The sequence below is a fragment of the Acipenser ruthenus genome, unplaced genomic scaffold (assembly GCF_902713425.1).
Source record: "Acipenser ruthenus unplaced genomic scaffold, fAciRut3.2 maternal haplotype, whole genome shotgun sequence".
NCBI classification, from domain to species: Eukaryota; Metazoa; Chordata; class Actinopteri; order Acipenseriformes; family Acipenseridae; genus Acipenser; species Acipenser ruthenus.
The window spans coordinates 1-16019 of record NW_026708443.1 but is presented as its reverse complement, the minus strand read 5'-3'; the positions used below and the strand labels follow the sequence as shown (position 1 = coordinate 16019).

The window sequence follows — 16019 nt, the reverse complement described above, 5'->3', positions numbered from 1 at the left end:
CCCATATCTCCACGACCCCTGGGCCAACGAACTCAGAAGGGGACTCTGTGTGCACAAGAGTCTTAGCTAAAGAAACACATTGGCCACGGGTTTATACACCACCCCACCGCCAGATGGTGGCCGTTGCCCCAAAGGGGTTTTATAATGGGATTTCCCATAAACATTTTTCAGGGTGCTATATCTCCGGTTCCGGGGGTCCCCGAGACTTGAAAATCGGTACGGAGGTCCACCTCGGGGCCCATGTCGATTTCTCCAAGCGACATGTCCCCAGCTAGAAAGGACACCAGTAGACTTTTTTTTGCCAACCTGGAGCTCAAAAGCGATTGGAAATGCAACCTTGACATGCCATCATGCTGAAAATGTACCATTTGAAAATGGGTGGCTCCCTGTGAAAGAGGGCCCCCATACATGACCCTAGGAAGTTCAACCCGGTTTCTAGGCCCCAGGGTCATGGAGATATGACCCCGAAAAGGGTAGTTTGGACATTTTTGACAGGGTGTATCTCAGGTTCTGTGGGGGTTAGGAACTTGATTTTATTTTTTTGCAGCGCGGCCCCATGGGGTCCCACACAAGGAGTCACCATTTTCATGGTTCAGATGCCAGGACGGCTTGGCAAAGTGAATTTTTTCATCATGACATGAGTTTTTGGGTGAACCACTACACCGTTTTAGGGGGTGGTTTGGGGTGCTCCCCTGAGTCTATATCACTTTGAATGGTGGTTCTACGTGCTCGGGTTCGAGAGATATGCCTGAAATGTGTTTTTCAACCCTGCTATAGACATGAATGAGGCTGAACACCCTGAAAATATTTTTTGCAAATAATTGCTATGAAACTGGGCATATTACATTCAGGCTGGTCTAGAACCCTTCGAATGGTGGTTATAGGTGCTCTGGTTCGAGAGATATGACTGAAAATGTGTTTAACACTGCCATAGACATGAATGGGGCTGAATACCCGAAAATATATTTTGCAAAGAATTGCTACGGTGGGTGTGTGCGTGCCGGGGTTGCATGGTGGTGTGTGCGTGCCGGGGTTGCATGGTGGTGTGTGCGTGCCGGGGTTGCATGGTGGTGTGTGCGTGCCGGGGTTGCATGGTGGTGTGTGCGTGCCGGGGTTGCATGGTGGTGTGTATGTGTGCAGGGATTGCATGGTGGTGTGTGCGTGCCGGGGTTGCATGGTGTGTGTATGTGTGCAGGGATTGCATGGTGGTGTGTGCGTGCCGGGGTTGCATGGTGGTACACGTGTGTGGAGGGGAATTGGAGTTCAGGTTTTGCGCAAAAGAGGGGCGGGGAAAAGACTGGGAAGGGTAGGGTAAAAGAAATATTACTACAATCATTTATTTTCACCTTCGACTCCCAGTCTCCTTTCCCTCACTTTATGATTTTATTTTGTGATTATTTAATTATTGTCAAAATAAACGGCCTACATCTACTCACAGTTGCAGTCTCATTTCTGTCCAAAAAGAACTTGAAACACTACAATATATTGATGGACTTTACATAAGAAAATGAGATGTCCTTTTTTCGGAATACCATGTTCCTTCCCAAAAATGTGTTTTAATATTAGCCTTTAATAAAAGGAAAACGACTGCTTTAATTAATTTTCATGTATCTATTTCAGTGTAGTTTTTTCACATAATAAGAAATACGTTTTTTTTTTTAACATTTACATTTTATTTCTGTTTTTTCAAAAAAAAAAAAAAAAGTTTTCTGGGGAGAGTATAAAATACATTAACTTTGATTCATGTACTAAGGGTTACTCTAATGAATTTACAATCCAGTTTATGGTAAACTGTGCATGGATGACTTAGAAACTCGTCAACTGAGTCCCCAAAACAGGGCTGAATTCGAAAATGCAAAGCGGCCCAGAATTTGGCACGTTATCTAAACCAAAGCGGCTCAGAATTTGCGACAAATGAAAACAGGGGCAGTCTATATGTACAACTGTGATTACATTAGAGATAAACCAATGTATCCTGTAACAAAACTGCAATAGAGTATACATTTTATATTAAAATATATAGCAAAAACGATTATAGATATATGCTACTTGAAAGAAAAAAGTACACCACCACAGAAAGCCAATTCTTACTTTCGTGCATAACATGATAATTCATATAAAGTAATTACCCATAGTTTGTTATATCAGTACAGCGTAATACCACGTTATATTTTAATGGTAAGGTTGTGGAAAGCAGATCACTCTCTCGCTCTCTCTGATCACAATGTTAAAAATCCCTGCAAGCTTTTCCACAAGTGTGACGACATATTCATGTGACAGACATGGACAAATCAAAACGCGAGACTGTTATGCGGTTCCATCCCAAAAACCAGGCCTGTGTCATACCTCATCTGCAGTGTTCGCGCTAGGCCGCGCCATTGTGCCAAGGCCCCCCTGAAATAAAAAAGGCCCACTGAAATTCTCTTAACGCGCTCTTGTGTCCCTCTTCCCAGACCAGACGCAATACCAATACGCAGTATATTAATGCATTTTGTATTACAATGACATGTCTGACGACATGCTAATCTTTACTTGTTTGTTTACACTTGCATTTTCATAATTAAACTCCTGTGTTTTTATTCTCCAGTCCATTAAGATGCGCTCACACCCTCCCTGGTTACAGTCAGTTTCACAGTAAAGCCTGGACGACAACATCAGGCTTGTTAACAACATGGCCCAGCGCAAATATAACCTTGTATCCCTGTTACACCCGACCATTACTTCTGGAAGAATAAGTAATAAGCTTTGACAGTAACTGTTGAAATATAGGTTATTATAGTTGCTTAAAAATACTGTGTGCAGAAGATTTGTGAAACGAAAACGCATCATTAGCTAAAAAAAAAAAAAAAAAAAAAAAAAAAAGCCTACGGTAACGTTAAAATATGTGAAATGTGTCTTTTCTATGACCAAAAATGCTAAAATTCACGGCCAAAATGATTCAGTATGTGTTAAGCACCAACTGACTCTTGACCATTTTGCCAGTAGGCCTATAACGAGCATGATAAAATTATATACAGACAGTGTATGTGGTTTTATACGGCACTGTATATATGCCTACAATACATCTTGCATTGAAACACCACTGGAATCGGAATAAAGGAAATTATTATGTAATACAGTTCATGTGCAGCATGGTTTTGGTAAGTAGCATTTTCTAAACTATATAATTATGTGCAGTATTAAAATAAGTTATAAACATAGCAAATCCACAAAACCAACGAAAAACAGAGTGTATATTTGACATTTTATTTGTAGTGTTCTGTGTAACACGGGCCATCGTTTAACCTGAAGCAGATATACGCGTTTATCATATTATCAACAACACCAACGTGTGTTGTAAAAATAGAGCAACAATTGTTTTGAAAACTGTCCAAATATTTACTTGGTGGCTAAGAATGAAAAATGTCAAGATAAAAATGCCATTATTATATGGAAAGTGTCAAAATAAAAGGGGAAGCTGGAAGAATTTACCAGTCAGGACAACGGCTTTTAAATACTACTACTATTAAACTGTATCTGTTGGTAATGTTGTTTCTTCTAGCGGTTTTCAAACTGGGGTACTCGAGAAAAATTCTGAAATGGCAGACAACGCATTTTATTCAGTACCACTTGCCTATCTATTGCAAACTTTTGTCATATAATCAACATTTAATCGCTAACACCAGACTGATGTGCTGTGACAGAGCGTTCAGCGCACACACAACTAATTTACATATTAAATATGTACATTTTAAATAAGCCCTGTTGTTTAAATGTAATATAAACAGTTGGGCGGTTACTGCAGTCTGTCTGGGATACAAAAAAAGACATTTTAAAAAACTAAAAGCCTAGTCTTTAACTCGTTTTATTTCCTGTGTGCGTTCATGCCTGCAAGTCGATATTTATTTGTTTCAATGACCCGATTAAAGTTTATTGTAACTTAAGTACTATTGGTTCATTTCAAAATACAGAATGTATGGCCAGTCAGAAACCGCAGTATTGCCATGCGGTCTAGTATTGCCAAGACTACGTCTGGTGTGAGAGTAGCAAGAGTTTTTAGCTTCCAATCCAGTGAAAAAATGTGGATTGTTTGCTCATTACAAGTACATTACTAGCAAAGGGCAATCAAGACGAAATACCATCAAAGATTAAAAACGCCAAAAATGTCTTGTGACTGAAGCTCTCTCCAATTTCCCTGCCATCATCAGTGATTTGTGTGGTAACAAGCAGGGACATCCATCACACTGGTACTTGGTAAGCGTTTTATTATTATTTTTTAATTAGCATCAGTACTGTAGGTTTTAATCACCAATAATTTAAAAATGCCACACTGTAAACCCCGATAAGGTCTACTAACTCAAAAATTGAGGCAACTGATTGCCTTTGATTTTTTGAGTAATGAAACTTAAAATGAAAATGTATACAGTACTTACTATTCTTAGTTAATATAATTTTCAAGTTTAATTAAACTATACTTTAAAATAGTATGATGATGAACTCAGTTATTTTGCTAATTAAAACTCAATACATTGAATTAACAACAACTTCCCATTTGAAGTGCACTTAATGTATACATATTATGTCGCCATAACTTAATGTGTTTGTGTTCTGCTTACTGATTTATTTTCTTACACTTATTCTTATTTTCTTTACTTAACATTTTTAAGTTGTGGTAACTTCAATGTAAATTAAAAAATATAACTTAGTGGAACTCAAAAGGCAATTGTACGGTTAATCCATTTTTTTTAGGCAACCGATTACCTGAGGTTAATTGAGTAGCACTAACTCAAACTAAATACATGCAATATATAAAGTTAACCCAAATAAAAAAAAAACATGTTCAAATGCATAATTAAAACAAGAATGTTTTATCGTAACGATAACAATTTGAAAATTGTGTTTAACAAAAGGTGCAATAATGGTGTCATAACCACATAAAGTATTTGAGAGGTCTGTTACTTTACACAGTGCAACTTTGCTTTGTAGTGTGAAAAGAGGTTAAATGATCCTGTCTCTGAATCCCAAATCATCGCCAAGCCCCTACTCTATAGATACTCCCATAGAGATGCTAGGAGAAGTGTAAACATGGTAAAATAAAAAAAAATCCGTCCAGCCTGTCAGAAGTCAGGGTGGGGTTGTTACTCAGATCTACATAGGAGCTAGGGGTCTATTTGGGATTCAGAAAATGACTGACCATTTTGAGGTAGCCTCTGCTTCCAGATGTTGATAGTCTGAGAAAAAATAAAAAAACATTTACCGTGAGCTTAGTGCTTTTCAACAATAGAAATTCTCTAGAGAAAGCTCACCAGAAGCATGTTGGCAGAGTATGTGAGCAACCTAAAAATTAATATTAAGTAGAATTAACTGCATCAAATGATTATCAACAAACTAAAGCTGGGCTCATAGGTGCTGCCCACAACTGTATTACAACAATTCTGTTACGTCACCTTCACCTTCCACTCACCTGCCTTAGGCCATATGACTAAAGTAAAACCCTTCTGTGGCCTTTCCCTGTTAGAAAACAAAAACTCGATTTGTTCTGTATTCCAGCTACCATAACAGCTCTTTCAGTATCCTAACTAAGATCACAAGAAAATAAGAGAAATGAAACTCATACACTGGCTGCAAACTCAAAATGTCTTCCACAGTATAAAAATAATGCATCCACCAGAACCCAGGCGGATCGTGTCTTTGGTCAATCACTACACGTGTATCAGCAAGTCATTCTTCAAAGCCTGCAGTCTTCGCTTAAGTGTCCCATCTTCTAGACCCAGCAGGATTTTCTGAACGAACTCAAAAGTGTTGGCCAGTTCTTTTGGATAACTCAGATGTAGAGCATAGATCAGACCGAACATTACCAGGAAAGCGTCAGCCAGTCTGGGTAGGTTGGTCACCATGACTTCACTCTCCAGGACAATGGAAATCTTGATTGGGTTGAAGTGGACCGGCTTTTCAGCGTCATCACTGACCACTGCAAGGATGGCGACTGGTGCATCACCAACATCTGGCTCATCAGAATCCTCCACCTGAAATGCACAAATGACAGGAAAAGTAGCATTTAGAAGACCAAGGTTAAGACTTCAGTGACTGAAATAGCTTTAAAAACTTACTGTATAACAACCAGAGATTGATATAATGTTGAATTTGAAATGCGCACAATCAACACACACACACACACACACACACACCAGAGGGGCAAAAAACTAACCCTGCATGTCTTAAAATCCTGAGACCTTCTTGCGCAGCAACACAGGAAGGGCATGGAGCACAGTGGTACGCCTTGTGTGGACATCATGTTGGTCCTGAAGAGGTAATAATCCCAAATCCATTTTGAGACATAGGTCTAATCTCAACATCAAGCCCAAGCCCTCACGCCCTATGCACTCTGGAGATCTGACAAGATTTGGCAGGTGACAGCAATATGCCATACATTCCAACTAGCCTATCAGAGGTCTCTATGGAGCTGCTAGCATATTGCCTACACCTGTCACATCTTTTCAGATCTCCAAAGTGCACAGGGCAGGAGGGCTTAGGGTTGACCTTCATATTGGATCATACTTGTCTACCTGGCACACAAATCTTGTGAATAGTTAGAATGGATACATCATGCATCACACAAGCACCAGTACATGAACCCTCAGATCACTAAAGTGATAACAATGTAACAAAGTATTCCAACCAGACCCGAGTCAAATAGATTATGCTTGATTTACTTTGAACCAGGTCTGATTCCCATCTTTAGATATGCAGTGACCTAATGACATATGCATTGACCATCTTACCTGTAGATCATGAATCCTCAGAATGTCAGCCAAAGCATCAGATGTCTTTCCTGTCTCTGATGCCCTCTGTCGGTATAAGGTCATCAAGCGAAGAGTGTGGCGGTCAAGCTCTTCATAAAAGATGTTCGGCAAGTTCTGGTTTGTGATCCGTTGGAACTCTGCATACACCTACACACAGAAACGACAGACAAGTGACAGTATTCAAGACAAGTTATTTAATTAAAATTATATGGAAAAACAAAATATTGCTGAAAAAACAAAGCTGTGCAATTTTACCTGCGACTCCAAATGTAGAGCCGGCTATCGCTCAAGGATATCTCACAGGTGGTCTGTTGGTGACTACCTCCTGCCGCCGCAGGACAAATGTCGTCTGCATCATCCTATCGATGAGGGGTAGGGTTTTCTCAGTCTTCTGAACTTCTTGGATTATCTCCAGCCTCTGTCTTTCAAGACTTGCCATGTCCTGTCCTTTGGGGAAGTCAGGCAAAAAGTTCACTTCAGCACGCTTGGGTCTCTGAGTGCGATGGTTCAATCTCTGGATTACTTCTGCTTCTTTTTCCTGCGTTTATACTGACCTCTTGACATCCTGGTCTCCTCAACTTGGTTCTGTAGTTACCCAATTTGTATTTTATGCTGTTCTTCCGTCCATACCAGCCAGTCTCAGATCCAAGCTCTTTCAGGCAGGGGTGTTTGGAAACAAGTGCTTCAGCTGCTTTGAAACTAAATAGTAGCTGCAAGTTTCTCTAGGATGTCATGCTTTTGATCTCTAGATAACTGAAGACACTTTCTGTTTCTTTCAAAGACAGTGTTACCTTCTCTGAGCTTCAATTCTACCTCATAAGCAAACGTGGGCATGGGGAAAAATACCTGGCAGCCATCTACTAAGTCGCTCTGGAGAGGACACATCTGACAGCAACTCTGTGTCTGTAGTTGAAATAGAACTGTTTCCACCTCTGCCATGAAAAGTTTCAGTGTAGCTTTCTGTGGCAACTCGTCAATGTCCACTAGGGAGATAAGTGTACCATCAAAATCAGGGTCTTTGTACTGCAAGCTAAAGTCTGCATCCAACTTGAGCTTGTCCTTCAAAATGCTTTTCAGGTCATCAACAGACTCGAGGAGGGTGTCAAGTTTAATCTTCCTTATACTGTCAGCTTCAACAATGACACGAAGTTTCAAGGCTTGAGAGGATACGGCTGCCATATTTCTGTGGTAGGATAAACAGTTTCAACAGTTTGCATACCCAATATCAAAACATAACCTTATCAATGAGGCAATAATAAGGTAGTTACATAATGAGCTCAAACCAAAGTAATTTTACAATTACACCGACTTGTAAAAGACAATGTGTCAGCAAAAGTACAAGAACAACTCCTTCACTTTAGAAACACAGCTGATCTAGGCACAAGTATCACCTTAGGGAAAAAATATGTTTTTAAAAAAAGTTGTATCACTAATGAACCAACAGATTACTCACTTCAAGATTAACTCAGCACTCGCTCAGTAAAATGTATCTCTTGGGGGTCAACAGCAGCCGGCCATCAACGGTGCAAGCAGCAAACGTGACAGTGTCGTTGAGTTCAGATAGCAGGTGGACAGACAGGCTCCCTTGTGTAAGTGACAGCTCGTAGGAATGCAGATGTTCAACATACCATGACTCAAAGTGACTACAGAGAAAGGAAACATTGTAATTCACAAGATAGATCTGAGCAATGTTGCAGAATTGAGGCAGACTGCCATTCACTCCAACAGATAGAAACATTCCAGTAGCACAGTGAGTGCTATTAACAGTGACTTTAGATGTACTGTAGATTGTGTTACTAGCGTGCACAGTGTGGTATCATGATAGATGAGTTTTGAGTCCATTGAATGAATGAAATGTACAAACACAATCATTGTAGAGACACGGAAGTGGACTGACTCTTGAATAGTGACTATGTTGCAGGCGATAGTGTTTTAGCAACTCTGTCCTGGAGTGAAGTATGGCCGCACACAACTTACAATTCCAAGCCATTCCATTCCATCAGCAACCCAGAAGCATAACAAATGTTGTTACCCTACATGGTAAAGATAAACATGTTTATCACAAATGTAATCCAATGTGTTTTTGCAAAGTGTACCTTTCACTTCTGGGATATAGTATAGGGCCTAGGCTAGCTAGATGAGAACCAGCATCCTTCAGGTCAAGCCTGTAGAGAGAAATAGAGATCTCATTAGCAAAAATGAATTGATGTCTTAATTCCTCATTTTGAAACATGACAAATAATTTGAAACCTAAAGTACTTGGTCAACTATGCATTTTTATTCAAAGCCAATTTAATCAGAGCTCAATGGCTAAATTGACCTGCAATAGATTGTAACATTGACACTCAGAGTAATTGAGATTAAAAAATGTCAAAGAAACATGGCAAAATATCAATGTCACCGCCTTACCTCTGTCCCTCCCCAACAGTTTCAAAACAAAAAACAAAATACCTTTACTTGATAATTATCATGGAGCAAAATACTCAGCTACACCATGTTAAAGGCTGCTAACGTTAGACCTATCTTGTCATAGCCACCAGGTCTACTATAACCCACCATTTTGTGCACCTGGTGCCACCATGCGATTTCATCAAAAACGTGCATGGCCATCCGACATTACAAGTTTCTTCTGGCTTTTTCCAGGCTAGCTAGCTACTAAAGTTAACAGGCTAGCAGGAATGGCTTCCATAGCTACATGCAACCTATTTGAAATGAATGGAAGCTTGAATTATTTTGCTAGCTACCCAGGTTGATAAGTAAACGACAGGGCCGCCGAGAGCCGTCATGGGCCCCGGGGAAGGACTGGTATGTCTCGCTACCGCGTGTATAATAGTCATTAATCTGAAGCTTACTTAACATCAAATAACATACGTTTTTAGCATAAACTACATTAATAAAAGATGCAGTGTTGTCAGACCTCGAACAATGCAAAGAAAATAAGTTCATATTCATTTTTAAACACCACAATACTAATGTTTTAACTTAGGAAGAGTTCAGAAATCAATATTTGGTGGAATAACCCTGATTTTCAAGCACAGCTTTCATGCGTCTTGGCATGCTCTCCACCAGTCTTTCACATTGATGTTGGGTGACTTTGCCACTCCTGGCGCAAAAATTCAAGCAGCTCGACTTTGTTTGATGGCTTGTGACCATCCCTCTTCCTCTTGATCACATTCCAGAGGTTTTCAATGGGGTTCAGGTCTGGAGATTGGGCTGGCCATGACAGGGTCTTGATCTGGTGTCCTCCATCCACACCTTGATTGACCTGGCTGTGTGGCATGGAGCATTGTCCTGCTGGAAAAACCAATCCTCAGAGTTGGGGAACATTGTCAGAGCAGAAGGAAGCAAGTTTTCTTCCAGGACAACCTTGTACTTGGCTTGATTCATGCATCCTTCACAAAGACAAATCTGCCCGATTCCAGCCTTGCTGAAGCACCCCCAGATGAGTCCAATTTTCAGCTTTGCCCAACACCTGGTCGTCTAATGGTTAGACGGAGACCTGGAGAGGCCTACAAGCCACAGTGTCTCGCACCCACTGTGAAATGTGGTGGAGGATCGGTGATGATCTGGGGGTGCTTCAGCAAGGCTGGAATCCGGCGTTGGGCCCCGGGGAAAATTTCCCTCTCGGTGGGCCTGGTAAACGTTACATAGTCCAAAGCTGAAGACATGTTAGAAAGCTGCCAGTTAGTTGCGTTAGATAGCTAGACATTTAACGTGTTAGCATAGGTATGCACAGAATTCAGATCGTGATAGATACTGCTCTTGACAAAGCTGAAGGCATCTAAAACATAGCAAATATATGTAAACAGTGCTTACATCATTGAATCATTAGTCGGTTGAGAAGCTAATGCAATCAACATTCGTACTCACCGAGACCTTATCCGGGGGTACACTGCTCGTCAAGTGTGGAAAACAAGTGTCCAGGATTGCAGTGAGACACAGGCAAACCAGCCAATCGCACCGATGCGTTTGTCCAACGTCATGCAAAAAATACACCCAATTGGCTAGCCTGCATTTGAAAATTGCCTTTCGTAAATTTCAAACAGATTAGTTTAAAATAAAAACTGAAATATTTTAGATTTTTAGCATCTGCATCACAACACAACTATCCTGGTACTTATTCAATTCATTCTCAACTCAACTGTGATAGCTAACTAGCTTTCCGGCTAGTAAGCTGATTTAGCGGGCTGACAGCTGAGCAGAAATGAACTGTTAAATTTGTAAAATTATAACAAACGATACAGACTTGATAGTGATTCGAAAGTTTACCGTATACAATTTCTCCACCGCCGCAGACAGAAGAGATTAAACGTTTAGTTAACCTACAATATTAGTCGAACTCCAGGAAGACCAGCCATGTTTTAGATGATTTTTCTCGACCGTGCCAATGACGTTTGTGACGTCACACGTTAATAAACTCAAACTGAAAAGATTTGTGTGTCAGCAAATCTAATATCAGAAGTTCTCTTTACATAAAATCCCACATAGTTAATCTGAATCAAACATAATTGCTACAAAATCAAAACTGAGTTGCAAGTTAAGGGAACCCAAAACGTTTGTGTCAGTACTACTATTTTATACCTTTTGTGTTTCCAATACTTAATTTATTCAATGAGTTTAACTATTCGGGTTTACAGTGCAGTAATATGTTTTCATATTGAGGTGAGCTGTAGAGATGCGTGGATAGTGAACTTTTCTTTGCCTTCTTTTCTATAACTATCATCAATATAAATACATGATCGCAGTAAACTTGTGCGCGCGAATTAAACAAAACTGTTGGCCAATACTGTAAAATGTCGCAGAAGAAAATCCACTCGTTTTTTCAGCGCGGCCACAGCAAGAGTGAAATAGAACAAACAGAACAACAAGTTGTAGAAAATGAAGACTTGAATTTGGAACACCAGAAAAAAAAAAAGTACAAACAAAGCTCACAAGCGTCAGAAAAAAGAAAAAGAAAACAAGCAGCAAAGTTTCAGCCTTATTGCAGAACTCTGTTTCCATGGGTTGTATACAATATTCTAGCACTTTTTTCTTTATTGTAAAAAGACATATATGTTATAAGTAATTCATAATGCATTCTGTGTCTGTATGTAGCTTTTCAGGGCAAATAAATCTGGTTCTTGAGTTTTAATATTCTAAAACTTTACAACTGTAAATTACCAATGTATTTAAACTGTAGAGCATTATTAAAATGGTTTAATTAAATAATTGTTTTGGTCAATACAGTGATTTAAGGTATAAAATAAAAACAGGATTCATAACACCCTTGAAGACTTGAGCTGTGCGCCAGTAGTGACTACTGAATATCTGGAGTGACTAATGTTTTTAGAAAGTATTAGTCACTAGTGAAACCCAGGGGAAACCCTGATCACAATCCCCTAACTAACCTACTCATGAGCCGGTATTCATACAATGACTCCTGCTGCTTCATACGGCCTTGGCTGGGAATTGCCTTCACAAGCACCGCTTGCAGTCTCAAGGTTGCGTAGCTGTCGTTCCTGCAGAGCGGACCCTCTCCTCCCGAGTATACGCCGCGCCCCTCTGGCAAGGCGTTACAGTCGCCTCGAACCATATCCCGCGGATGTTTTTGAACTGATGGGCACTCTGTCAAGACCCGCCCACCTGCCGATTGAGGTCCAGCACAGCCAATCACTTGCTGCCCTTCCCCTCAACCAAGCCTAGCAGGCAGCAAGTCTAAATCGAGCGCCCGTCTGTAAACAATAAATGTAATAAAACAAATCAACTCCAAAACACACAATAAACCCATTTCCCCATAAAAATTATACCAACACTAAACACACGTGCAGGGCAATCACCCTGCTACAGACACAGTAAACACAGATCTCTGCTTTGCATTGGAAAGGTTAAGTGGAACAGTTGAAAAAGAGCTGGATAAATTTGGGGACATCTACGCATATGGAAGCGAGAGGTTTGGAGTTGAAAAAAGGAAGGAAAAAAGTACAAACTATTCCTGGAAAGTCTAGACGGCAGCAGGAGATTGAACGCTTAGAAAAAGGAAACAGCTGAGGAAGCAATGGAAAAAAGCAGAACAAAGTCAGAAGGAGGGACTCAATCTTTAAAAGGGTCATAAAAGATAAGCTTGCAACATTGCGCAGAGCTGAGCGCCTACGGAAACGCTACTAAAAGGAGCGTACGAGAACTAACTTTTATAAAAGACCCATTCAAATTTGTAAAGTTATTCACAAGTGAGAAGAATGGCACACTAAAAGCATCTAAGGTTGAGCTGGAGAGATATTTGGAGGAAACACATACAGATTCAAAAAGGCAGGAGCCTATGTCAATTCCTTCAGCCATCCCACTTATCATTCCACCAGAATACCAAATGGAGGACTGTGCACCTAAGTGGAAAGAAGTAGAGCAAGCTGTGAAAAAAGCAAGGGCTTCATCACCACCAGTTTCACCCTATTTCCCTATTAAATGCAGAAGGCAAGATTTTCTTCAGCATTATTGCTCAGAAATTGTCAACTTACCTATTAAAGAACTGCTTCATTGGCACTTCAATACAAAAGCGGGCATTCCATGGTTTCACAGGATGCTTAGAATACATCAATGTGATCTGGCAACAAATTCAATCAGCTAAAAAGGAGAGGAAGGAGCTCCATGTGACATTCCAGGATTTGGCTAATGCATATGACTCAGTGCCACATGAACTTCTTTGGGCAGCATTTGATTTTTTCAGCGTACCAAAGACAATAACAAATTTAGTGAAAGCCTACTTGAGATTTGCAATTTAGTTTATCAACTTCAGAATTCAGCACTACATGGCAATGCCTAGAAGTTGGAATAATGGCAGGATGCACCATGTCTCCACTGGCTTTTACCATGGCAATAGAAGTAATCATTAGGGCATCAAAATGGGTAGTGGGAGGAGAGCGCTTGGCTTCTGGAATGCGACTACTGCCAATTCGAGCATACATGGATGACATGACAACTATGACTACAACAGTAGCCTGCACTAATCGGTTATTGGGAAAATTTACCAATAACATTGAATGGGCACGAATGCAATTCAAGCCCACTAAATGAAGGAGCATCTCTATAATTAAAGGTAAAGTAGTAGACGTTCTTCATTAACGGTGAGGCAATACCAACAGTGTCTGAGGAGCCAGTGAAGAGTCTTGGGAGATGGTACGAAGGGGATCTAAAGGACACAGTTCATGCGGGAGAAGTTAGACAACAAGCAGTGGAAGGGTTGAAGAGCATAGACAGCAGCGCTTTACCAAACTAAAACTCTGGTGCTTTCAGTTTGGTCTACTGCCGAGGTTGCTGTGGCCACTGACTGTGTACGAGATTTCTTTGACAACAGTAGAGAAGCTGGAAGCCTTAATCAGTTCATACATCAGGAAATGGTTGGGAGTTCCACGCTGCCTAGGTAAAGTGGGACTTTATGGTAAAGGAATACTGCAGCTACCAGCATCCACTCTAACCGAGGAGTTTAAGTGCGCCAAGGTCAGACTGGAAATGACATTAGTAGAGTCACGTGACAAATGCGTAAGGGAGGCAGCACCTGTGCTGAAAACTGGAAGAAAGTGGGTGGCAAAGAAAGCTGTGGAGGATGCAAAGGCTGCCCTTCGAATTGGTGATATCATGGGGCAAATTCAGCATGGAAGAGGGGGTCTTGGTCTCAGTTCAGCTCCTCCTACACGGCACAAGGCAGCCCCAGCTCAATGGAGGAAGATGGTAGTAAACGAGGTGCAAAAGCAGGAGGAGAGGGTAAGTTGTATAAAGGCCATTTCCCAGGATAAGCAGGGAGAATGGATGAGATGGGAGAGTGTGGAACAATGCAAGATTGGCTGGCAAGACCTATGGTCAACGGAACAGAGCAAGATCAGTTTCCTCATCAGGTCAACATATGATGTTCTCCCATCACCACAGAACCTAAACCTCTAGGTAGGAGAGGATCCCTCATGTCCTTTGTGTTCATCACCTGCAACATTAAGGCACATTTTGACACGATGTAAGGTGGCTCTTAGCCAACGGCGGTTTACTTGGCGCCATGACCAGGTGCTGCGATGTTTGGCCTTAGCATTGGAAGACAAGTGTAACATGACCAATAAGTTGCCACCTGTTCCATCAAAACATTACACACAAAAGACAATATTCCTCCGCCCAGGAGAGCAACCACCAAGAAAAGGTGTTAAAACCAATCCTCGCTCAGGACAACTGGAAGCTGCTAGAGACTGGAAAATGCTGCCAGATGTTGGTCAACGACTTATTCTTCTACCTGAGTTTGCCACCACTAACCTTTGACCAGATATTGTCTTGTGGTCTGGATCAGCACGCCTTGTTCACCTGGTAGAGTTAACAGTGCCATGGGAGGATGCTGTAGATGAGGCGTATGACAGGAAGAAACTGCGGTATGCTCAACTAGCCACTGAAGCGGAACAGCGAGGATGGAGAGTCCGGGTTTACCCAGTGGAAGTGGGTTATCAAGGATTTGTGGCACACTCTACAACCCGGTTTCTCAGAGACGTCGGATTCAGTGGCCAAGAGTTGCGTCGCACAGTGAAGAACTTATCTGAAGCAGCAGAGAGGAGCAGCAACTGGCTGTGGTTGAGACGGAAAGATTCTGGCTGGGGATCTCAAGCACAATAGAAAGAAAGAAACGCTGATGTACGGGTAAGTAAACTGGGCTGAGTTGAGTGGGGGACGGAGGGGGGTGATGCTGGGACACCAGAATCACCGTCGAGCCCTCTTGAGGTGTCGTGGGCTAGTTGATGAAACAGAGGATGGAAGGTGCCCACTTGAAGACCCCAGAGATGTACCCTACTTAGCTCAATCCTGATGGTTGTCATGCTGATGTGCTGGGGAGACCGCACTGGGGTTGATCCCTGGAGCCAGCATCGCGGCTGTTGTGTTTGCTGATGCGCCAGGGAGGCAAATAAGCTGATCCCTGGTGCCAGCATTACACTTCAGCCATCAACACCAGACAGAAGGATATCTACATCATTATATGGAAGGAAGCGCAAATGGATGGTGACACACATGGATCACATTAGTTTACTGTAAAGCTATGTCTTAGTTGGTGCTTATCTTGGCGAGAGCCGAGTTCAAATCAACATGAAGTTTTAACATCTACTCTCGTGTAATGGAAATCATTATAGTATTACTAAGGGATAAGATTTGTACTATGTTAAAAAAGGACCCTGTCAAATCCTCTTGATAGGACAAATACAGAAATGAAAAACGTATGCCATGGTAGATATGATTGCTCGT

The 16019-nt window shown here is 41.3% G+C and overlaps 1 protein-coding gene across 9 annotated transcripts in view; it reads right to left on the bottom strand.

Annotated features, from left to right (window-relative positions):
* LOC131733175 (uncharacterized) overlaps positions 1-16012 on the bottom strand; it is a 36781-nt gene extending 20769 nt beyond the window's left edge. For 3 of the 9 annotated variants that reach the window (XM_059021131.1, XM_059021127.1, XM_059021132.1), the window contains exons 1-3: positions 6762-6901; positions 6188-6281; positions 5838-6005 (exon numbers count right to left, since the gene is read on the bottom strand). In XM_059021131.1, the coding sequence (XP_058877114.1) occupies positions 5838-6005; positions 6188-6281; positions 6762-6772 (273 nt within the window). In that variant the 5' untranslated portion in view covers positions 6773-6901. Of the gene's footprint in view, positions 1-4828; positions 6006-6187; positions 6282-6761; positions 6930-7037; positions 7966-8235; positions 8426-8878 lie in introns of those variants that run through there. The other 6 variants (XM_059021129.1, XM_059021128.1, XM_059021130.1 and 3 more) reach the window with 6 other exon arrangements.
* Between the last annotated feature and the right edge of the window lie 7 nt (positions 16013-16019).